The sequence below is a fragment of the Rhinatrema bivittatum genome, chromosome 1 (genome assembly GCF_901001135.1).
Source record: "Rhinatrema bivittatum chromosome 1, aRhiBiv1.1, whole genome shotgun sequence".
In the NCBI taxonomy this organism is placed as follows: domain Eukaryota; kingdom Metazoa; phylum Chordata; class Amphibia; order Gymnophiona; family Rhinatrematidae; genus Rhinatrema; species Rhinatrema bivittatum.
Window position 1 is genome coordinate 628,010,731 of NC_042615.1, and position 24,945 is coordinate 628,035,675.

The 24,945-nt window shown below is 42.7% G+C and overlaps 1 protein-coding gene across 1 annotated transcript in view; it reads right to left on the reverse strand.

Moving 5' to 3' along the window:
- Nucleotides 1-7,702: 7,702 nt before the first annotated feature.
- Nucleotides 7,703-24,945, reverse strand: part of FER (FER tyrosine kinase) — a 612,331-nt gene continuing 595,088 nt past the window's right edge. Inside the window, exon 20 of the mRNA XM_029572126.1 lies at nucleotides 7,703-8,423. Coding sequence (XP_029427986.1) covers nucleotides 8,281-8,423 — 143 coding nt within the window. The 3' untranslated portion in view covers nucleotides 7,703-8,280. The remainder of the gene's footprint in view (nucleotides 8,424-24,945) is intronic.

Here is a 24,945-nt window from a genome sequence, read left to right on the forward strand (position 1 = left end):
GCAACTTAACTTGTAGTCGCTGCTATCCAAATAGTAATCCCAAGAGTCCCGACACGTGCCGTATTTCGAAGATTCTGCATCAAGGAATTAGTATGTTGAAGCACCGGGTTGAGCCGGTGGAATGGATGAAGGAGTGGATGACGCTATAGTGCTTCAACATACTAATCTCCCCTGATGCAGAATCTTCAAAACACGGCGCGTGTTGGGACTCTTGGGATCACTATTTGGATAGCAGCAACTAAAAGTTAAGTTGCTTTTCAATTTTCATGTGCACTTAAAAATATAAAAAAGTCTTGAACAATGAACACCGATGATTATTTGTAATGCAGTGAAGATCTTTTTGACCGGGAGTGCTTAGTATGATGGTCCATTCTGAATTCTGGTTATGGTCACTATTAATACCACTGATTTGTTTGTTCTCTGGGGGAGTTTAAGCTGATAATTGACTCTCTATTTTGATAACCATGTAACAAAACCGTTGATGTCACTTTAAAAAGCAGGCATTTATTTTAAAAGCAAACATTTATTCTGAATTAAAACTGCAATATCAATATATAAACTATAAACCAATTCCAACGTGAAGTGCACTTGACTCTTTTCTACATGAGTCTTTGTTAAACAGGGCTATTCTACCTTGGCTTTTACATTCCCAACACATTTAAACCCCTTTCAATTCACTGCATTATAACACTCAAATTGCTCAGCCCACAAGAGTAGCCTCAGAGAGAAACTACATTTCTAATTCAATTAATTAATAAATAATGTGTGTGCATTAACAGATTCTCCTAACTACTTTCTTCTCTTCTGAACCTTCACATCAACATGCCATTACCCCCTGTGACTACTGTCAATCTGACAACCAACTTTTACAATATATCATAAGGGTCAATAACCTCCTAACCCCTGATTTCCCAATGTCTTAGGAAGTAGTCATCTGCAGGGCCTCAAGGCCCATGGATGCAAAGGAATGAATATGAACCAGAAGATACAAAAATAAGTGACAGAGAGAAAAAATAATCCTATTTGCAAGTAACTTCTGCTAAATATCACAAAAGTAGAAAAATAATCATGGATAAGTGAAAGCACACCGAGTTATGTTTCAGTAACACACATATACTTATAATAATTGAATAAACATAAAAATCTATCACCTATAGACAAAGGTAGGTGGCATGATCAGTGGAGGGAAAAAATTATTGTGGCTTGAAGCTAAAAATAGTTTTGTTCCTAAATAAGGATGAAGTTCTGGACCTAAGGCAAGCTGCACTACCAGGCAATGCTTCCTTATAGACAAATGGTAAGAGTGCTCGGAGAAGCAGTCATACTGCAGTATGAGAAAAAGCTCCTATGGAACACCAAATCCAAACCAAGATTCAAAAAGATGTCAAATGATTGCAAATGCTTAAAGCATGGTTTATGCTTTACATCTCCAATAAAAAGGCAAATCCCTTAAATATTTAAAAATATTGTGAACAGATGTCATACAGCTTTAGGATAGATGTTTAGCTTTCAATTCTTTCTACTTTACAGTATTGCACATTACATAAAATTATGACACTGAATTTTGACACATTCCAAGATGACATTTTAAAAATGTTAAAACATATTTAATATGCTAGCTCCAAATGTGAAAAATCAAAATGCATAACAGCATTTTGACCCATGTCAGACCTTTCATAAATGTTATCATTTGAAAAAGTTACAGATAAAAAAAAAAGTTAGTACCTCACTTTCATGGAGAACATTGAAAGGGATTTAAACAATGGACCTCCAACTCCATCTTACATTATACAATGTTTAAAATGCTGACTTTAATGGTGCTAGTCCTATAAAATTGAAATAATACACAGTCATTAAAATGAAGGACAAAAGCATCCAATTAAATTCTAAAGCATTAAGGACTGCAAGCCAAATTCTACTTGGATCTGTTATATTCCCTGTAAATGGAAGCCTTTGATATTGTATCAACATATTGTACAGAACATAGTACAAACATTATATGGTCAGTATTTGGTTAACTTATTTAATATTACATGGTACTGTACTCAGCTTAATTACAAAACATTAATACTATATAAAAGGCAGAGAAAACAATTGCACCTTTGGTTCTTGAATGCTACAACTACCATTTATTACTAAAAATCACAGTCTTTTCTTCGAACAATTGCAGCCCTCATTTATAAGCTTGTACATTAAATTACAGTATATAAATGCAAATACTTGGTCAAGATTGACTTGATACAGTAGTAATAACTATAAATAACAGAGGGGATAACTAAATTATATCACAGACATACTAAGTGAAAATAAATGGTTCAGGTTTTTTTTTTTAAATTTAATATGAATTCCCATGTTAGATTTAACATTCTAGACAACTGGCTGCTTGGAAGAAAAAAAGGAACTAGGCCAGGTTATATGCATATAAATATGAAGTCCTCAGCTCATTCCTCCCCTGGCAAGGTGAGTCTCCTGCAGCAGCCTTTGTGTAAATGGATCCCTCAGAAGGAAAAACTCCTGCTAGGTCTTTGGGAGGCCACAGGAAAATATGGTAATTGGTCAGTTTCTCAGGAGATAAAAGGAGAGTGAGTGGGTTACATGCCTCCTCCTTGCCTCTCCCTGAATGGACATGTCCTATCATCTACTCTACAGAGATAGCAATTATTAGGATAAGGGGTGGAGGAAAACAGAGTGATAGATGCATCTCAGCTTGAAGAAGGGAAATTCGAGCTAAGGGTGTATTTTCTGGAGGGGTGCTGATGAAAGCAAAGAGTAGAAGCAGAATCCATTTGGGAGACTGTCTAGTGGATGGCAGTCCTAGTTAGGAAGTTTTGAGTGGAGAAAACATGGCTGCTTCCCGGCCCTCGTAGTTTGCGGGTGGCATAGTGCTGGATGATTCTAGAAGACCATTTGTGAACCATTTGTGCTGGGTTCAGCAGCACAAAGAATTGGGCAATTTGGATGGTAAAACCATGGAAGGCTGGATAGGAGAGCAATGGCAGCAGCCTACCTGATCCTAGAGTGCGCAAGGCCTAAAAGTGGGAGGTAGAGATTGAGCATCCAGTCCATGGTAGGCAGTTCACTAGCAGAAGCATAGGATATAAGTGTTTATGACACACAAAGATTAACACACAAATGTTTATTACCTTCTTTAGAGTTGGGAGTACCTCTGGAGGACTCGAGATACATGTGGTTCCTCTTCACAAAAGTGGAAGTAAGGAGGAGGCTGGGAACTACAAGCTGATTAGTTTGATCTCTGTAGTGAGTAAATTAATAGAACTGCTGCTACAAAAAGAGGATCGTGTAGTTTCTGGAATCCAATGGATTAACAGATCTGAGGAAGCATGGTTTTACCAGAGGTAGATCTTGTCAGATAGATCTGTAAAATTTCTATGAAAGGATGACCAAAGAGATGGATTGGGAGAGTGCTGGGGGAGGGGGGGTGGAAGGTAGTGTACTTAGAGGTAGATTTTTAAACATATGTGTGTGTCCATGTGCATGCGCTACCCGACGCGTGCATGTTATAAAATCGAGCACACTGGGTTGCATGCACACAAGGACGCATGCGCGTATGTTATAAAATCCTGGGCAGCGATGCAAGGGGGGGGGGGTGGTATAAAGCTATTTTCACACAGCGACACATAGCAGCCTTCCCCCTACCCTAACCTCCCTTCCCATCTTCTCCCCAACCCCTAATTCTTAACTTTCTTCTTCTTTTCCTTTTATTTCACAACTACCTTTAGGGCCCTACCTGAAGTAAGTCACACGTGCTGGCATGCGATCCCCCAACACAGCGGCAAATGGCTGCTGTACTGGTGCCTTAAGCTCCAACCCTCCCTGCCCCCCCCCCCCCCCCCGGGCTGCCCCTTTTCTTCAGTCCGGCTCTTGTGTGCACAACGCGGCCGGGCCCCTTCTAAAATGCGCGCAGTGCACCCAAGGCCAGGCTGCATGCATAACCATGTATTTTACATGCGTGGGCGATTTAAAATTTGGCCGTTAGATTTTAGTAAGGCCTCTGACACAGTTACACATAGGTGACATAAATATACTGAGTGCCCTTTTTATGAGCCCAAAAATGATTGACTGAGTTAGAAAACAGTTGAGTGGGAGGTGACAAAGGGTACTGTTAAAAAGATTTCTCTCCGAGGAGAGAGGCATTACTAATGGTGTGCCAGAGGGATCAGTCTTTGGACCAATTCGTGATATTGCAGAAAGACTAGTGGGAAAGATTTTAATTTTTGCAGATGATACCAAAATCTACAACACCCAGGAAGGTGTGGAAAACATGAGAAGGGATCTAATGAAGCTTGAGGAATGGTCTATAGTCTGGCACCTAAGCTTTAACGGTAAAAGATGCAGGATCATGCACTTGGATTGCAAAAGTTCAAGGAATCGGTAAAGTATTGGGTGAAATCTTTCTATGCCACAAAACAAGAGAAGGATCTAAGACGATCATTTCTGAAGATCACAAGACCGAAAAACAGTTTGATAAGGCGATGACAATAGACAGAAAATGTTTTGGTGCACAGGAAGAGGAATAGTCAGCATAAAAAAGGAGGTAATATTGCTCCTATATAAATTCCTAGTAAGACCTCATTTGGAATACTGTGTATAATTCTGGAGACCGCAACTTCAAAAGGATACAAACCAGATGGAGTCGTTCAGAGGATGACTACTAAAATGGTAAATGGTCTTTCTTCAAAAGCATATGGGAACATTCTAGATCTAAACACGTTTACCTTAGAGGAAAGGCAGGATAGGGAAGATATAATAGAGATGTTTAAATACCTCCAAGGTATCAATGAACAGGTGGCAGGCTGCTTACATTGGAAGAGATGTCTGAAACAAGAGGTCATAGAATGAAAGTGAATGGGGCTAAACTCAGAAGTAATCTAAGGAAATATTTTTTTTACAGAAAGGGTGGTGGATGCATGGAATAGCCTCCAATGAAGGTGATGGAGAGGACAGTACCTGAAATCAAGAAAGCATGGGACAAGCAAAGGGGATCTCTGAGGGAGTGGTAGGGATTGTAGAGCTGAACAGCTGGTGTGCTAGGCAGACTAGATAGGCCATATGGTCTTCTTCTGCTGTCATGTTCTATGTATAAATAAGGTTATGGCTCTCATTATTCTATTATGGGATCTATTTACTAAGCCACATTAAAACTTGGCAGTGACATTGGTTAATTCCTAATGCACAAATCTCATGAGATTTAGTACAGATCTGTAACACACACATATCATAGGTATAACACATGCATCTTAAGGCCCAAATTCATTGGGTATTAAGTTGATCATCAACATACTTAAAGTCTTGTGCTTAACAATCCCTGTGTGGTTAGTCCCACTCCCCCCATGAGGGCCCATGGCACCTGATCTCCATATCAGCTCCTCAGACTGAAGGCCAAAGGACTCCGATCTCCCCACTCTTCTGCAATCACCCCTGAGTCAAGTACCTCCCCCAAGGTAGCTCCCCCTCCACAGTTTACTCGCTTTTGATTTATTTGCATGAAGATTAAAGCAGGAGTGATTCCCTCCTGCCTTGTTAGCACCAAATTCATATAACACTGACATCACTGTTGCCATTTTGATTTGGGTGATAGTGAGGCAGGAGGGAGCTATGTCCCCTCCTGCTTCAATCTTCCAGTGAACAATGTTGAAAAAGGTAGACCATTAAGCAGCTGGGTGTGGTTTCACCTGGTGAGAAAAGTGAGGCCAGCATAAGGGGCTTAGTTGGGGTAGGGGAAAAGAGCCTAATGACTCCTTGTTTTTGACTGTGAGGTATGGGATGATCAAAGGCATGGAGGCTGAATTTTTTGTGTGCCAGTAGGGATCAGAAGCCCCTTCTTTTAGGTACTGGAGAGGAGAAACTGGGGGTTCCATTTGCACTTGTGTTAGCTTGCTTAGGAACACACAAACTTTCGCATTACTAGTGTGTTAGCAGAGATCACAGTACTTAACATGATTTGCGCTAATCCATATACATTTTTAATGAGCTGCTTAGCATGTGCTTGAATGCTAATCATCTCATTTTCATTTTTTTACATTAGATTGCGTTACATCTACATTATGCTAATGTGGACTAATGCACAAATTTGCAGATGTCGACAAAAGATGCATGCTAATTAACACAGATGTCTAACATGCATTAAACCAAATATGCTTTAGTAAACAGATCCTTAAATGGTCTCTGGTACAATTTGTGTTTCAGTGAATAATGAGTGTAGTAAGCAAGTTTGGGTCGGAAGGCATTATTGAGGCTGGAGGGGAAGGAATACCAGGAAGGTCGTAGTTCTTCATCTGCCATAGGACAAAGAAAATCAAATCTAACTACTGTAGTTACTTCCATGTTTTGCAAAAAAGCTTTCAATTTGAACAGTTTAAAAATTTAGATGAGTGAAATATAAATGCAGCTTTCATCTATTGCATTTATACTCTGCAAAGAGAGAGAACTGAACTAGTTTGCTGGATAACATTTTCTTCAGGAATAGTTTTAGGGCTGAAATCTAAAGTTCTTTGAAAGACAACAATACCGAGAAAGTGACTAAATTAATGAGTATAACTACCCTAAAGTTGCCATTAGTTTATTATGGGACTCAAGATAAAACAAATTAAAGAAAACATATCAATATAAACTGAAGAAAACACTATTTTTCTACATATATTGAAATTACTTTCATGGGGTGGAGGGAAGTATTATGATTTTTTGAATGATCAGAATATACATACTAACTGCCCATTTAACTCTGTCAATAGATTACAATCACTAAAAATGCAGAGCAGCCAATTTAGAATGCCCAAAGGGCCTATGCTCACTCTTATCTAAACTCCTATTTATTGTTGCTCTCTATTTTGTGAAGAAGAAACTGACCAAACCCTATACAAACATCAAAAAGACAAGAAATAAAAAAGGAATTTTGCAATAGAAACTTTCCAACAGCAGCATGCTATAAATACATTCACTTAATAATTATTCCAAGTCATATTCTGGTAGCTGCTTTTCTGAAGCAATCTCAGAAGCAATCACCTTTCTTGGGGAATTAAAATCTGAGAGTACATTTCTCATTATTGAGATTTCTAATCCTGATTTCCAGAGTGACTAGTTACTTTTTTACTTTGAGAAGAGAGACAATACTCATTACAACCCATGTACCCTAAAATGCCTTTAGCCTGTTTCATATACCATTTTACAGACAGCTTATATCCCCTTGGTGTCAGAAAGACCTCAGGGATTCCTGCTAGTGTTCTGTTTCTTGGCATTGAGAGCAACTGAGTGAAAGACAACTGCAATTCAGTGTTGTGAACACGTCAAAGGCTCATAGAACCTTCATTTTAAGTCATAAGAAAATATTACACAATGTGATTTGTGAAACATATCTTTGTTTCTTACTGTATGCATGTCAAGTTTACTACTCTTATTTCTTCTTCTTTGATATAGTGCACACAGTGCATTGCACATTAATATATAGTTCAAGATAAAGTAGCTGAAGAAGTTTATCTTGGACCTGCCTCGGCTCACTCCTGAAATTCATGACACTGACTTTCTTTCTTTCACACACCTCAAAATCCAAAACACCTCCTTACTGAAAGCATCCTTACATGCACATTAAGATTCAGATATTTCCTTATGATTTTGCAAAAAAAAAAAAAAAATATATATATATTATAGGTTTTTTTTTTTTTTTTTTACTGTGAGTGACTCATATCGTGATTTTATATATATATATATATATATATATATATATATTGTCTTCCATAAAATACTGAATCTTAAAACCTTTATTACCTAAAATATGAGAATTTCAAAAACTCAAATGAATTTCCTATGAGATACCTGTGAAATTTAGGCCACAAATGCCCTTCATGTAAAGACAAATTTCTACAAAACTGTGGCTTCAGCTAATAGTTTAACAGGCTTAGTGTAACATCTGACTTGAGCAAATTATGAACTCAGAAAAGAAAACATTAAGGAATCCCTACAATAGATACACGCTGTGAAAATGACATTCTTCAGTCCCTCTCATTCTGCACAGCATGTACATAGTCCATATGCCCTAGCAGACAAACCTAGAGGAACCTGACAATGCAGAGTCTGGCAGTGTGGTGTGTTTCTGTATCACATGCCTAAAAGGCACACATAAATGCAAGAACAAATGTTAATTTAAAAAATGGGGGCTGTAGAAGAATACTACAGTTAATGCTCTGTACTGTAACTTGTAGTTCCAAAAAAAATGACTGGACAATTTACAATTCAAGAAGAAAGTCCTTTAGGCTGTGTCTGTCACTATGTCACTTTCTTTTTGATTGAAGACAGCTCTTTCTGCATTTCATAAAATTTGGGGCGGTTTTCTGGTTTGTACTCCCAACACCTCTGCATGATTTTAAAGATTTCCTCTGGACACTTTTGGGGGGCTGACATTCTGTAACCTGGGACAGAAAAGAAGGGAAAAACTTGTATAAACTTGTATAATAGCTATTACAGCAATATATCAGAATGAAGACAAAAGGTATTTCAACATCATGAGTACAATCTTCAAAACAAAGTTCATGGGCTGAGAGTGGTTTTTTACCCAAATTTGTTAGCTGTCTGAAAATTGCTGTTCCTCACTGCAGCTAAAACTCAATGCATGGACGTTTAGCTGAATTAAGAGAAGGTGTTCCCAAGAGCATGTTTAGACTGTGGAATAGAAATAATGTGAGTGGACTGTAGGGATTTGCATTTATTTAAAACAAATGTGCAGTCAACGACAAATCACTCTAATTCATGTTCAGGGCCCACAAATAAGAATGGGCACTTTCCACAAATGAAATGTGTCATTCATTTCATTCATTTACTTTTCCCATACAATAGCATTGGCTACATTCAAGACCATTGTAAAGGCTGGGTATATGAGAGTTTCCATAGCAACCAGCCTTTGTGCCTATGACTCGTGTGTGAGGTCAGAGAGGGGATGATGCAATAATGTTTGCTGACTTTTCAGCGCCCGCTTTCTTAACGCACGCATGGAGCCCGCAAGGGGGGTGCCATGCAATATGTAAATTAGGGGGTCACGCTAGGGTCGCTTGCGTGACCTTAGCGCCTCCTTGCTAATGCGACCCACCGCAGCTGTCGGTTATGAAGACAGACACCGGTAAACCCGGCCTTGGTTTTCATAACCTGCCTGTCTGCCAGTAATGAAAACAGACGCCGAGTTTACCAGCGTCGGTCTTCATAATTCGACGGTCTGCCAAGTTATTTTATTTTACTTTGAAAAAGAAGTACAGAAAAGCAATTTTTTCTACTTTTCTGTACTTCTTTTACCTGTGCTCAGCTATTAACGCCTGCTCCAGGCAGGCGTTAATAGCTGAGCAATAAATGTGCGTCTGAGACTCTGCGTCTGAGACGCATGCGGAGTGAATAATAGGCTCATTCACATGCATTTGCATGTGATGAGCGCTATTTCATTCACTCCGCGTCGGTCGCACGTTAAATAGGCGTTAATCCCCCTATTGCATTAGGGGCTGGATTAGCGCCTATTTATCCTGCGTCCGACTGTGGGCTATACAGTGCACTCGGCTGAGCGTACTGTATTGCATCGGCCCCAGAGTAACTGGGATCTGTTAGCAAGGAAACCAGACAGACAACATATGAGAAAGAATCAGAGGGAAGCATTTTTCTAAAGCAGTGAATCACTGCTCTGTCTATTATTCTTATAATATGTGCAGACTGTTTGAAAGTGCATTTGAATCTTTCTCTCCAGGAAGAAACATTGCTAGCTGTCGTGTGAGTTGTGTTGTTCCATATTCCACAGTATTTTAAATCAACAGTGAGCTCTTGTTCAATATTAGAAACATTCCATTCCAAACCTTTTGGCTTCTGCATATGTTCATCTGTACAGGTTTTTAATTTTTATTTATTGTAACATCTCACTGACACTGCCATTGAAGAGGAAGGTTTGTGTGTCAAGCCTTTTCTCCTCTGTTGGGGAAAAGCTGAAGACTGCAGTTTCTGTCTTCAGTGCAGTGACTGATTTAAGTTTGGACTTGTTGCAGTGAACCGGCAGCTGTGCCAGGCAGCGAGCTAGCGCTAGACAGTCTTACAATAGCTGTGCCACAGTGCCAAAGATAGCGAGGCTTTTTCTATACTCTCTATCTGTCTGGGTCTGTGCAGCAGAGTCAGTGCATCTACAAAGAATGCAGGCAGTCACTGTCAGAGGTACAGCCAGCCACTTTGTAGATTAATTTTGTTACTGCAGTACTATTGCATGCATGGCTGCACTCATGCACATATTATAGCATTTTTCATCATTCTATGCTTTGTGCGAGTGTATTGTTCAGTGCAGTAGTCTAAAGAGGAAAATACAGTATATTAAAATAGTACTGTAGTGCATTCTAGTGCATTGGTGTTCAATCTTACACTCAGAGTGATCACTCAGTTTAGTCAGTGTCACACACATTGACCTGATTGAAAATAATAAAGATTAAAACATATTTTGTCCAATCCATCATTTAAATCCCAGTAAGCAGGTACAACATCTGATAAAATCACATCATCTCAGGCAAAGTTAGAGGCCATGGCAAGTTCACATTTGGAAAAGGATTATTTTATAAGACAACAGTGAATCCCCCCAGACAAAATAAAGAAGAATGTTTCTAAAGTCCAAAATATCAGCAGGAGAGGCAGGCATGTCAAGCTGCAAGAAATTGAAATTTTGGGAATAGGATATGCCAGCACCAGCTGTATCTCAGCCAGTCTCTGTTGTGTCAGAGGAAAGGGAAGGGGCAGGCAGCAGCTGTAGGGTACAAATACCACCATTGCTTGTGGAGGTTGAAGTGCAAGAGGTAAAAAACCTAAAGCAAAGGCAGCACAATCAACCATTGGTGTAGCAGAAGCAGCAAAAGAGGTTATGTCATCCTCTTCGTCTGAATCAGAGTTTGAAGAATATCCCCTTTAAAGCTTTCCTGAATTAGAGATGGAAGGGCTGTTAGCTACAGATCGTGAATTAGGAGGATTAATGAGTACTGTTTTAGCCTCCACTTCAGTGATGGAGGAGAGAGAGGCAAGAGCTGATGCTGGTGAAGGAGAGCAGGCCACTGACAGTGCAGGAACAGAGAATGAATGATTCCTCTGTCCCAGTTTATTGGGCTCCATCTGTCTCCATCGCCACTTCAGTGCCACCAACATCCACTCCCTTGCAGACAGAGGCAAGGGATCACAAAAGAAATCTGTGATTTGGAGCCATTTTCAAATCAGGAAGAACCCATGCTTTGCGCATTATAACTACTGCACAAAGGAAATCAACTGAGGAAGGCAAGCGGGCCATTTAAGTAATTCAGGGATGGAGCATCACATGAAGAAGCAACATCCCTTTTAATATGCATCTGGGGATGGTGGTAGAAGCAGTAGTCAGGGGGACCCTTCTGCAAGGCAGAGGACAATAATGTAAAAGGGGACGAGTGTTCCGCCAGCTGTTTCCAAGCCTTCAACTCCTTCAACCAGTCAGTTGACAGCCCAGGAGCAGCAGCAGACCCCAGCTATACCTAGGAAGTGACAGCCCACAAAGGAGGAAATGGGGTGGTGTTCAGTGGCACTGTCATGGGAAAAGAGTCAGGCATCATCCAAAGTGGTGACTAGGACTACTGGCAAGATGATCGCTTTAGATAACTGGTTCCTGCAGATAGTGGAGAACACGGGTTTCAGGCGGTTGCTGCATCTATTAGCGCCAAACTATAAAGTGGTCTCCAGGACCATTTTCAGCAGAAAGGTCATCCCCAGTTTCTACAAGCATTGCCGTAGTTGCATCCAGGCGCTGCTGGAGAAGTCATGCCTCACACTCCTTCCCTCTCTCTGATGGCATACTGATGGGACTTGGCTGAGGTAGAAGCAGGCAGCAGCTCCCAGGGGATGCAGTAAGAGGGCGCAGGTGGGCTTTGCTGCACACTCACCTGGCGGACGGGGCCTATACCTCGGCCAATATTTTAAGAGGCACTAGAGGAATGCTGAAAGGCTGGCAACTGGATCAGAGAGCCAGAAGTGTAAATGCACTCCAAAATGGTAAAGGCAGCATCTGACGGGGTATATCAGGGTGTATGATGCTTTGCTCACACCCTTCACTTAGCAGTGAAAGAGGCCCTGGGGCAGGGGTTCTGGGAACCACAGAATATCTACCTGCATGGTTTAATAGAGAAGTGTAGGAAAATAGCTAGGTAATTCCACTGAACTGTGAAAAGCAGGAGGAATTAAAAATGCCTCACAAGTGTCTCATTCAAGATGTGGGCACCCACTGGAATTCTACCTACCTGATGCTGCAAAGGCAAGAGGAGCAGCAGACACCCCTGCATTATCTATCTATGGGAATGGAGATAGGTGTGCAGGCTCCCTTAGGGCATCATGATCTGTCAGCCATGAGACAGCTTGTGACAATCTTGAAGCCCTTTATGGATGCAACAGAGGAGCTGAATGCCATTCATGCCACCTAGGGAGATGTCATCCCTACACTAAACATCATGTTAGAAAAGTTGGAGGACTTTCAACAGGAAGAGAGATTGAGAGATGAGGTGGCTGCATGGTCCAGCATTTTTGGAAAGCAGGAGATAGAGAGACTAGGATCTTGGACCAGAAACCCCACATACATGCTTGCTATATTTGAACCACGTGTGAAAGGGAGACTTGCAACTGCAACTGGAGGTCAACAATCTGGCACATATGAAGAGCATGCTGACAGAGGTCTGTTAACTAGCACGCCAGAAGTTGAGGCAGAGGAGGGATATAACACAGAAGAAAACTCCATCATTGGCCAGGTCAGACAGTAGTGCAAGTCAGAGCAGCACCCTGTCATCGCTACCTAGCACTCCCCTCCCCTACAGTAAAATGGAAACATTCCTCACTTATATCCCAGGCAATCACAAAAGCAGCTGGGAAGAAAGAAATATATCCGATACTAGCAATGGAATCGGCAGCTCAAATCTCAGTGCCACTCTATCTTACAGAGCCCATCAAAAATATGGCACAGATGTGCTGGCATATTGGTCCCAGAAGTCCGGCATCTGGCTAGACCTCGTGAGAGTGGCTCAGCACTCTCTCTCTTGTCCACCAATGAGTGTCCTCAGCAAAAGAGTGTTTTCAATGACAGGGGACATCATAAGCCCTAATCACTCCAGGCTGACACCACCCTTGATGGAAAAGCTAGTGTTCCTGAAAATTAATCTGCCTTTGTTTGAGTATCCAGAATAGTCATGCAAATTGGCCAGATGAATGAAAGGAATTTGAAGGGCCACACATCTACAATCACACTGCTGCTGCCGCCCAGGAACGAGATGCCAGATTGAGGGCCACACTATCTTGAAAGCTGAGTCCCCAACACTCATTTGGGTCACACACAACCTGCTTCCTCCTGCCATGTCTCCAAAAACATCACTGGGGCCAATATGCACTGACGACTACTGCTTGCCTAGTCCTTAGCAACATCACTGGGGACAACATGCACTGATATAATCTACCTGCCTAGCCCTTAGCAATATCACTAGGGCCAATATGCAGGGACACTTTGCCTGCTTAGCCCTTAACATCACTGGGTTCAACATACACTGACACAGTCTGCCTGCATAGCCTTTAGCAACATCACTGGGGAAAACATGCAATGACACCCTGTGCCTGCCTAGCCCTTAGCAATATCACTGAGGCCAATATGCATTGACACCTTCTGCTTGCAACAACATCACTAAGGCAAACAAGCACTAACAGAATCTGCCTGCCTAGCCCTTAACAACATCACTGGGGCCAACATGCACTGACATCATCTGCTTGCCTTGCCCTGTTTACCATCCCTGGGGTCTGACCAATCATGATAACTCCTGACTGACTCCCATCAACAACACTGGGCGCTGTCACATCCTGCTGCCTCCTGTCATGTCCCCAATGGCAAAATTGGAGTCTGACCAATCCTGCTGCCTGGTGTTATGTCCCCAACGATAACATTGGGGTTAGACTCAGCCTGCTGCCTCCTGATTTGTCCCCATCAACAAAATTGGGGTCTGTCACACTTTACTGCCTCCTGACTTATACCTATCAAGACAATTGGGGTCTGTCACACTCAGCTACCTCATGACTTATCCCATCAACAAGGGCCTGTCACATCCTACTGCCTCCTGATTTGTCCTCAACGATCACTGGGATCTGACCAATTCTGCTGCCTCCAGTCACGTCCCCAACTAAAACAATTGGGTCTGACCAATCCTGCTGCCTCCTGTCACATCTCCTACGACAAAACTGGGGTCTGACCAACCCTGCTGCCTCCTGTCATATCCCCAATGACAACTCTGGGGTTTGACTCAGCTAGCTTCCTCCTGACTTTCTCCCATCACCAAATCTCAGGCCTGCCACACCCTGCTGCTTTCTGACTTGTCCCAACAAGATAACTGGGGTCTATCACATCCTGCTGTCTCCTGACTTGACCCCCATTAAGACAACTAGAGCTTGTCATATCCTGTCTCCTGACTTGACCCCATTAAGACAACTAGAGCTTGTCATATCCTGCTATCTCCTGTCTTGTCCCCATGAACACTGGGGGGCTTTATTCCTCCTGCTTCCTCCTTATACGTCCCTAACCACAACAGTGGGACCTGACTCAGCCTGCCTCCTTACACATCCCAAACAACTCTGGGGCTTCACTCTCCTGCTTCCTCCTTACATGTCCCCAACAACAGTGGGAGCTGACTCAGCCTGCTTCCTCTAAACACGACCCCAACACCTCCAATGGAGCTACATTCCTCCTGCTTCCTCCTTACACACAACCCCAACAAAAACTCTAGGGCTTCACTCCTCCTGCTTCCTCCTTACACATCCCCAAGAACAATGGCCCTGACTCAGCCTGCTTCCTCCTTAAACATTCCCAACAACAACACTGGGGCGTTACCCCTCCTGCTTCCTCCTTACACGTCCCCAACAAAAACAGTGGGAATTGCCTCAGCCGGCTTCCTTCTTACACATCTCCAACAATAACAGTGGGGCATCCCTCAGCCTGCTTCCTCCTTACACATTCCCAACAACACTTGGGCTTCACTCCTCCTGCTCGCTACTTTCATGTCCCCTACAACAACACTGGGGTTTCACTCTTCCTGCTTCTTCCTTACACAACTCCAACAACAGTGGGTTGTGACTCAGCCTGCTTCCTCCTTACATGTCTCCAAAATCAACACTGGGGCTTCACTCCTCCTGCTTGCTACTTACACATCCTCAACAGCAGCAGAACCTGACTCAGCCTGCTTTCTCCATATACGACCCCAACACCACTGCAGGGGCTTCATTCCTCCTGCTTCCTCCTTACATGTTCCTAACAACAACACTGGGGCTTCACTCCTCCTGCTGCCTCCTTACATGTTCCCAACAACAGTGGGACTTCACTTCTCCTGCTTCCTCCTTGCAGGTCCCCAACACTGGGGCTTTACTCCTCCTGCATTGTCCTGACATGTCCCCAACAACACTGGGGCTTCACTCATCCTACTTCTATTTACATGCCCCCAACAACAACAGTGGGAGCTGACTCAGCCAGCTTCCTCCTTATATGTCAACTACAACAGCAGGACCTGATTCAGCTTGCTTCCTATGTTCATGACCCCAACACCACCACTGGGGCTTCATTCCTCTTGCTTCCTCTTTACATGTCCCTAACAACACTAGGGCTTCACTCTTCCTGCTTCCTCCTTGCACATCCACAAGAACAGTGGACCTGACTCAGCGTGCTTCCTCTTTACATGTCCCCAACAACTCTGGGGCTTCACTCCTTCTGCTTGCTACTTACATGTCCCCAACAACAAAAGTGGGACCTGATTCAACCTGCTTCCTCCTTACATGTCCCCAACAACAACACTGAGCCTTTACTCCTACTGCTTCCTCCTTACATGTTCCAAACAACAACACTGGGGCTTTATACCTCTTGCTTCCTCCTTACATGTCCCCAACAACAGTGGGAGCTCATTCAAACTGCTTCCTCCTCACATGTCCCCAACAACAACACTGGGTCTTCACTCCTGCTTCTTCCTTACATGTCCCCAACAACAATGGGACCTGATAGCCTGCTTCCTCCTTACAAATCCCCAATAACAATACTGTGGCTTCACTCCTCCTGCTTCCTCCTTGCACATCCCCAACAACACTGGGGCTTTTCTTCTTCTGCTTCCTCCTTACATGTCCCCAACCAACACTGGGGCTTCACTCCTCCTGCTTGCTACTTACATGTCCCCAACAACAAAAGTGGGAGCTGACTCAGCCAGCTTCCTGCTTGCACATTCTCAACAACAACGGCAGGACCCAACACCACCAATGGGGCTTCAATCCTCATGCTTCCTTTTTACATGTCCCCAACACTAGGGCTTCACTCCTCCTGCTTACTCTTTACATGACCCCAACAACACTGGAGCTTCACTCCTCCTGCATCCTCCTTACATGTCCCCAACGCAATAGTGGGACCTGATTCAGCCAGTTTTCTCCTTACCCATCCCTAGGAACACCACTCAGGCTTTACGCCTCCTGCTTCTTTCTTACACGTGCCCAACAACAGTGGGACTTGACTCAGACTGCTTCATCCTTACATGCTCCCAACATCATTACTGGAGCTTCACTATTCCTTCTTCCTCCTTACACACTCAACAACACTGGGTCGTTACTTCTCCTGCTTCCTCATTACATGTCCCCAACAACACTGGGGCTTTACTTCTTCCTCCTCCTTACATGATTCCAACATTACTGGGGATTCACTCCTCCTGCTTCCTCCTTACACATTCCCTTCAACAACAGCGTAAATACACTCAGCCTGTTTCTGCCTTACATGTCCCTAACAGCAGAACTGGGGTTTCACTCCTCCTGCTTCCTCCTTACACGTTCCCATGAACAGTGGGACCTGACAATCTGCTTCCTCCTTACATGGTCCACCACCACCACTTGGGCTTCATTCCTCCTACATCCTTCTTACACATTCCAGACATCATCAGTGCAACCTGACTAAGCCTGCTTCCTCCTTAAATGTTCCCAACATCACTGGGGCTTCACTCCTGCTTCCTTCTTACGCGTCCCCAACAGCATTAGGACTTCACTCCTCCTGCTTCCTCCATACATCCTTGAGAACGACAGTGTGACCTGACTCAGCGAGCTTCCTCCTTAAACATCCCCACAACAACATTGGGGCTTCTCTCCTCCTGCTTCTTCCTTACACCTCTCGAAGAATAACACTGGGTCTTCACTCTACAAATTTTTGGCAGAATGTACAGTATCAGCCTTCCACTGCCACATCCTAACGCCAACAACACAAGAGTCTGGGAGCACATACAGCAGCAACCTTCCACTGCTATACCCGATCACCACCACAGGGGTTTTTTCACATCTTGATTCTGCCTGCCATATTCAAAGCACCACCAGTGGGGCATAACTCTACTGATTTTCTCTACCTGCTTAGCTCCAAGAACCATAGCTGGGGCATGACTCCACTGAGTTCCTCTTCCTGTTGAGTCCTCAGCACCATAGCCGGGTCATGACTCCACTGAGTTCCTCTGCCTACAGAGTCCCAAGCACCACAGCTGGATCATGACTCCACAGAGTTCCTCTGCCTCCTTTTCCCAAAAAACAACGGTGGCATGACTTCACAGAGTTCCTCTGCCTCCTATTCAGCAAACAGCACTACTGAGGCATGACTCCACTGACTTCCTCTGTCTGCTTCACCCCAAATAGTTGTTGAGGTGAAGCTGCAGGGGAAGTTGGCGGAGTCATGCTTCAGTGGTAGCATTTCTTAAACACCACCATTGGGGCATTTCTCCACTGATTTCCTCAGCTTCCTTTGCCACAATCATCACCACTGGGCATGACTCCAATGACAGCCTCTGTCTCCTTTGCTCCAAACACCACCACTGAGGCCTAATGCATCCTCTATAAGCTTTTCTTGCTCTAACCATAACCATCGTGGCCTGATCCTTCCAGCTGCAGCACATCATGCTTCGTCATATCCACTCAGGTCTGATGTATCCTGCATAAACCTGTCTTGCTGTAGCCATGACCACTGTGGCCTGACACTTCCATCTGCAGCATGCCTTACTCCAACCATAACCACTTTGACCTAACACTTCCAGCTGCATCATCCCATTCTCCACCATATTCACTGAGGATAGAGGCTTAGTGCCCATAGTGCACTAACTTTAAAAAGGGGTGTGCTGTGCACCATCAACTAGTGGAATCCTTAGTCTGGGCACAAGGGCCTGTGCTCCGAGTCTGATGATCAGTGCCCTGATTTTTTTTGTTGCGGTAAGAAAAAAAGAAAAGAAAAAGAAAAGGTTTATCTTCTGATTTCACTGATTTCATCAGTGAAAAGATCCCCACCTTCTGTTACCTCCTCAACCATGCCTTTTGTCACTCTTTTGCTGGGGGAGGGGAGTGGGGAGTCAGCTTGGCAGACTGTAATAGACACGCACCATGCTGCCTGCATTCCAGCTCTATCAGCAATGCAGACAGGGAGCAATTGCTGCAGTGCAGGCCGTGGGGGATTCACATCATGCATAATGCTGCTGATCCCCTTAGCCCCCTCCTGCTCCTCTGCACTTCTGAAACAACTGGCAACAGGAAGGAAGGAAGGGAGGGGGCCACAGAAACAAACATCACTGAACATGTTCGAAGTTCCCATAGCCTGCACTGCAACAATTTCTGTGTGTTTGTGTTGTTGATAGACCTGAAAAGCAGGCACCACATAGCACCTCTACTACTGTCTGCTCAGCTGACCTCCCCCTGAAGCCCAAAATCATGAGATTCTGTGGGCATTAATGGCCATAGTAGAGGTTCTCGAGGTCATTACAAAAGTATTATATGTCATGCAAACCAGATTCTTTTTATACTCTTCACTGGTCTTCAACAGAAACTTCTGCTCTTAACCCATCTAAATATGGCTTGGCACGGATGGCAGCAAGACAGACTCAGGGTAACAAACCTGATTCAGCATCAATATGCTTGGCACTGAGAGGAGGAACATTTGACACATCAAGAGGCACTGAAGTGCCTGACACTGGAACCTCAAAGTATTTGGTGGATTTAGTGAGTGATTCTCCCATCCAGTTATGCCTCAAAGAGTTCCTAAAACTAGGATCAACTTCATAGAGAAGTGGATGTCCTCAATGGCTTTTTGAAGTACAAGGTTGAAGACTATAGGCTGGATACCAACATGTCATCACCTGAGCCTGGGAGGCAGAGTTTACATTCAGACATCACTGCTTTGCAGAGTGCAGAGATTTCTGTGCCTCTTAGAGTCCTGTTTCAAAATGATGCATTGTTTCAGAGCATCTACTTCATGCTGGCTCCCTCTGGTATTATGCTTGAAAGTTCAAAGCCCATGCTTCAGCTCAATTTGGGGAAATGACCCTTCTCTCAGCTCCTAGATATGTCCTCTAACTGTGAAACAGAAGAGGTTGAAGGCCTCTTTGGCATGATCTGGCCACCAGCAGTTGATATGGCTCTTTGGTCCTTGTGTTGAGCTTTTGGTGCCAGCTTTTGAAGAGTTGGACTTTTGTTTCACAGTAAAGTAGGCAAGAAGCGTGACTTTCTGAATCCAAACTGCTCAAGATGACATCTTTGTGCAGATGTCACAGCCAGAAGAATTATAGTCTTGTCCTAATACTTGCAGCAAATCTCACAGGTCAGGGATAGAAATCATTGGTTTGAACTTGAGGCAGAGCTTTAAGTAGCTGGTCTGTTTCTCTGACATTGTAAGGAAAACTGACAAGGCAAAATGAAATTGGGAAATTTTATTTCTCGAAAGCCAGGAAAGAAAAAATGGCTGGGTGGATTACTGGTGAAAAGCTACATCAAAGAAAAAATCCCACAGGCTAGTTCAGCATAAAGAAAAAATTAAAATGTGTTTGAATAACTAAAAACTTAACTGGAAAGAACTAAGAGTATGGCTTTAAACCGGAGTCTGAAGAAAAAGGCAGATTCAGGTGAAGTGCAACAGGGCAGTTCAAAATTAATCTGCATCCAATGCTACTGGCAGATAAAAAGAAAGTGAAGGGAACTGCCAACCTGCAATAGCATGGGAACTGCCACACATGAGCAGTAAAAGACCTTTGTTTTCTAGAAAGTTCTAGAAGAACTTTCTTTGGTGCCAAGATCACATGATCCACTTGTGTAACTTGATGAACCTGCTTCCTCAGAGAAAATATATTATGGAAGCATTTATAGTATCAAAAGATCATAGGCTCTGTAACAATTACAAAGAAACTTTTTTTTCTGTCCTCAGCAATTCCTTCTGCTTCTATGGGCTTCCAAAAACAATGGGAACCAAGACTGGAATTTGGTACCATGAGACTTCATTTGCAACTACCCAGTGATTTCCCCTCATTTTATATCCCCTGATGTAATCCGCCTTGAACTGTGGGATGTATGAAATATATTCTCTAAATAAATAAATAAATAAATAAATAAATAAATAAATAAACTCAGCCAAGTCATTGTGGCAAAAGTCCTCTGCCGGGGGCCATATACAGGAGCTCCTTCCAGAAACCTGTACATATGGGCTCTAAATTTGGCTGCCAGCAGGCCAATGCAGTAGCGGCGTGCGTTAAATGGGCGCTCAGTCATGAGTGCCCGTCCACCTCTCTGGGGCACCCAATGCAAAATGCAAATGGGCTGCTGAGGTAAAAAGGAAGCACTAAGGGAAACTGCCCGCCCCTACCGCCTCCTTGGCAGCTGGCGCCCGGGAGAGGTGGCTGTCAGCAGGTTAGGAAAACAGATGCTCAATTTTAGAGTGCCGTTTTTATAACCTATGCATAGCTACAGGTTAGGAAAAAGGATGCTCATTAATTGAGCATCCTTTTCCTAACCTGACCGCCAGCACCTTTTTTAAAAAATGTATTTTTTCAGGACATTCTTATTTTTTTGTTCCTCTGACTTAATATCGCCACGATATTAAGTCAGAGGAGGTACAGAAAAACAGTATGTTCTGCTTTTCTGTACACTTTTTGGGCTCCTCCAAAATTAATGCCTGCTCAGGGCCAGCGCACGTTATTGTGCCAGCCTGTAGGTTTTGCCATCTGGCTTGGGAAAAGGGAAGACCTGACTCAGGAATTGAAAATAGATCCTCCCCTAGCAGTGTGCGGCACTGGGTCTTCCCCATGGCAGCATGCAGTTACAGGACCAGCCCTGATAAATACAATTCTTGAGGAAATTAAACACATCTTTACCATCAAGTACTATAAACAGATTTTTAACTAAGCTGGGTGTAAATAAATGCTAGAAAACAAAACAAAAATGAGCAATGCACTTAAGGATTTATTAAAGCGTGTTTCACTGTTCAATGCCATGGTCTAGATAATTCCTATGACAGAAAGGCTTCTATGCTGAAATTAATAGCACGTTTCACATTTAGGAAACACATTAAAAAGCTGTACAACATTCCCAGTCAAAACATATTCCTACTTAAATACTTTAATATTTAATGCAGAATAAGAAAAATAACATCACCTTTCAACAACCTATGTTCTGAAAATCAGATCTGATATCTGAAGAGAAAGCATCCATTTAGAGGATCATCCAAAGTCAGACATCTAAGACACTTAGACATAGAATGCAGAGTGTTTGGAAACAAGAGGTGGTAAATTTTTAATAGGGTGCCTGATTGCTTTTCAATCCACACAAACCTAGTCAATTGTTAAACAGGTTGATTTTGATTATTGGCTTGTTATACAACTAAAAATATGCATATACAATTAAGCAATGCTGAACGACAGTGTAAAGAATGTATGATAGCATGCCTTCTACATACATTCATTTTTGAAACTTTAATGAATGCGCATTTTCAACCATGCCCCTGAAACCCATTCTAGAATGCCTCTTTTTAAAGTGGCTAAAAGTATATTTACTGTGAAAGTAGGAACTCTAATTTTATAGGGTGAATTTTCAAAATGCTACATGCATAAAAGTGAGCATACAAGTGTATAAGTAGTCTCTATTCACGTATTCTGTATTTTATAGAAGTTGAAAATATGCGCATACTTTCACTTTTGTGTGCACATATATGCATGTAAAAAAGAGGTGATCAAGGGACGGCGTCAACAATTACACGCATAAATTGCTAAGAGAAGCATGTATATATTTGCCAACTTATTTATGTATTTTTATACCTTATAATTATCTAGCATAAGTGTTTATTGTGTAGTACTGACTCGGCGGGAAGTCTGGGTGAACTGGGGTGAGCTCAGGCTGAAGAACCATGAAGGTCTTGCTAACTAGGAGGATTGGGCAAAATGGTGGGCTAACTGGTAAATTGGTTAATTTCATTTAAGTATACCTTTTAAAATTAGCCAACTTATAGAAATATTAAATACTTCAGTTCGGTATTTATTAAAGAAGACCCTGGAGAAGGCCTGTTACTGATTAACATGATTGTAGATGGGGATGGAGTAGACGAAACTCCATTTACAGACGAGAATGTATAGGAGGAGCTAAGGAAACTGAAAGTGGACAAGGCCATGGAACCGGATGAGATATACCCAGGCATACTGAGAGACTTCAGAGATGTGCTGGCAGGTCCGCTGAAGGATCTGTTCAATAGATCCCTGGAAACGGGAGTGGTGCTGTGGGACTGGAAAAGAGCGCCTGGTTGTCCTGCTTCACAAGAGTGGTAGCAGAGAGGAGGACAGAAACTATACACTGGTTAGCCTCACCTCGGTGGTGGGAAAATTAATGGAGACTGCTGAAAAAGGATAGTGAACTACCTACAGTTCGGTGGGTTGCTGGACCGGAGGCAGCATGGATTCACCAGAGGAAGGTCCTGTCAGATAAATCTGATTGATTTTTTTGATTGGGTGAATAGAGAATTGGATCGAGGAAGAGTGCTAGATGTGATTTACTTTGATTTCAGCAAAGCCTTTGATACGGTCCTGCATAGGAGGCTTGTGAATAAAATGAGAAATGTGGGAGTGAGTGCCAAGGTGGTGGCGTGCTTTAAAAGCTAGGTGACTGATAGGAGACAGAGTGTAATGGTAAATGGTACCTACTCTGAAGAGAGAACCGTGTTAAGTGGAGTGCCACAGGGATTGGTGTTGGGACCGGTTCTGTTCAATATTTTTGTGAGTGTTGTTGAGGAAGGGATAGAAGGTAAATTTTCCTATTTGCAGATGATACTAAGATCTGCAACAGAGTGGATATGCCTGAAGGAGAAGAGAGAATGAAAAGTGATTTAAGAAAGCTGGAAGAGTGATTGAAGATTTGGCAGCTGAGATTCAATGCCAACAGGTGCAGAGTCATGCATATGGGATGCAGTAATCCAAAGGAGCCGTATGTGATAGGGGATGTAAGCCTGATGTGCACAGACCAGTGTTTGGAGATCAGAAGATGGCCAAACAATGTGAAAAGGTGATAGCTAAAGCCAGAAGAATACTGGCCTGCATAGAGAGAGGAATAACCAGTAAGAAAAAGAAGGTTAAGCCTCATTTGCAGTACTGTGTTCAGTTCTGGAGTCCGTATCTGAAGGGGGATAAAGAAAGGATGGAGGCGGTCCAGAGAAGAGCAACCAAAATGGTGTGTGGTCTGTATTAGAAGACCTATGAGGAGAGGCTGAAGGATCTGAATATACATACCCTGGAAGAGAGGCGGCGCAGGGGTGATATGATACAGACCTTCAGATACCTGAAAGGTTTTAATAATGCACAACTGTCAAACCTTTTCCGCTGGAAAGAAATCAGTAGAACTAGTGGTCACGAAATGAAACTTCAGGGAGGACGACTCAGAACCAACCTCAGGAAATATTTCTTCAGAGAGGGTGGTGGATGCCTGGAATGCCCTTCCAGAGGAGGTGGTGAAGACAAAACGTGAAAGATTTCAAAGGGGCATGGGATAAATACTGTGGATCCCTAAAACTAGAGGATGGAAATGTAGAAAAGAGTGCACCCTTAACTAATAAACCTACATAACGTAAATGCAATTCCATCAGTGCCCTCTGCTTCATCGGCAAGGGAAAAGGGTAATGGGATTCAGACAGAAAAGAATGAGGGCCTTGACTTTTCCAGTCTGGGGAATCAAATAAACATGGGTGTAACTTGCTGTTGTACCGGTTACTACCCTTAGCCAATAAGCCTACATACTGCTAAAAACAACTCCATCATTGATTTCTGCTTCAATGGCAAGGAGTTACAGGAAATTGGATTCAGACAGTAACCAACGAGGGTCCTGACTTTTATGGTTTGGGAAACCGATAAGCATGGGGGTAACCTGAATGGCACGGCAGATACTACCATAAGCTTGCTGTGCTGACTGGATGGACCTTTTGGTCCTTTTCTGCCATCAATTCTATGCTTTTATATTACACAATAAGTCCTACTGTATATTTGTGCATAAAATATACGCTCATATATTTTTTAAATAGGTAAGAAAAGTATGCACATTCAATGCATTGATATACATGGTTTTAATACACTGCAAGTATTTGCGTGTAAGCCTTGGGGTAGAGATATGTTTATTTTATAAAATGAATGTATATCACATATGTGCATTATAAAATACTTGTGTAGATTTGCTCACAGTCATATACGCACATATATGACACCATGCATTTTTGTCTGAAAGTTAGCCTCCTGTTGTGTAACTGCTCATTGTATGTACATGAATCTCAACTAAACCTTTGAAATTTTATTTCAAGATGTCTAACATGTTACTAGCTGTCCAAGTGCAGATTTTAGACCTCTAGGTTCGGTTCAAGTTTTGAAATCTTCCTAAAATACTTAATATATTTTTCCATCAGTTCGGTACAGTACTGTTCTAAAATGGTGCACAAAGTGCAAATATTTAACAACAGTACCAGTTTTGTTATGTAAGGATTATTCACTCAGGTCAGAAGCCACCTATGGTTGTTCAGAATGCTTAGACTAGCTGTTTTATACCACATAATTGTTAAAATATCAAAGCTGATATGGGGGAGTAGCCTTGTGGTTACAGCTGCAGGTT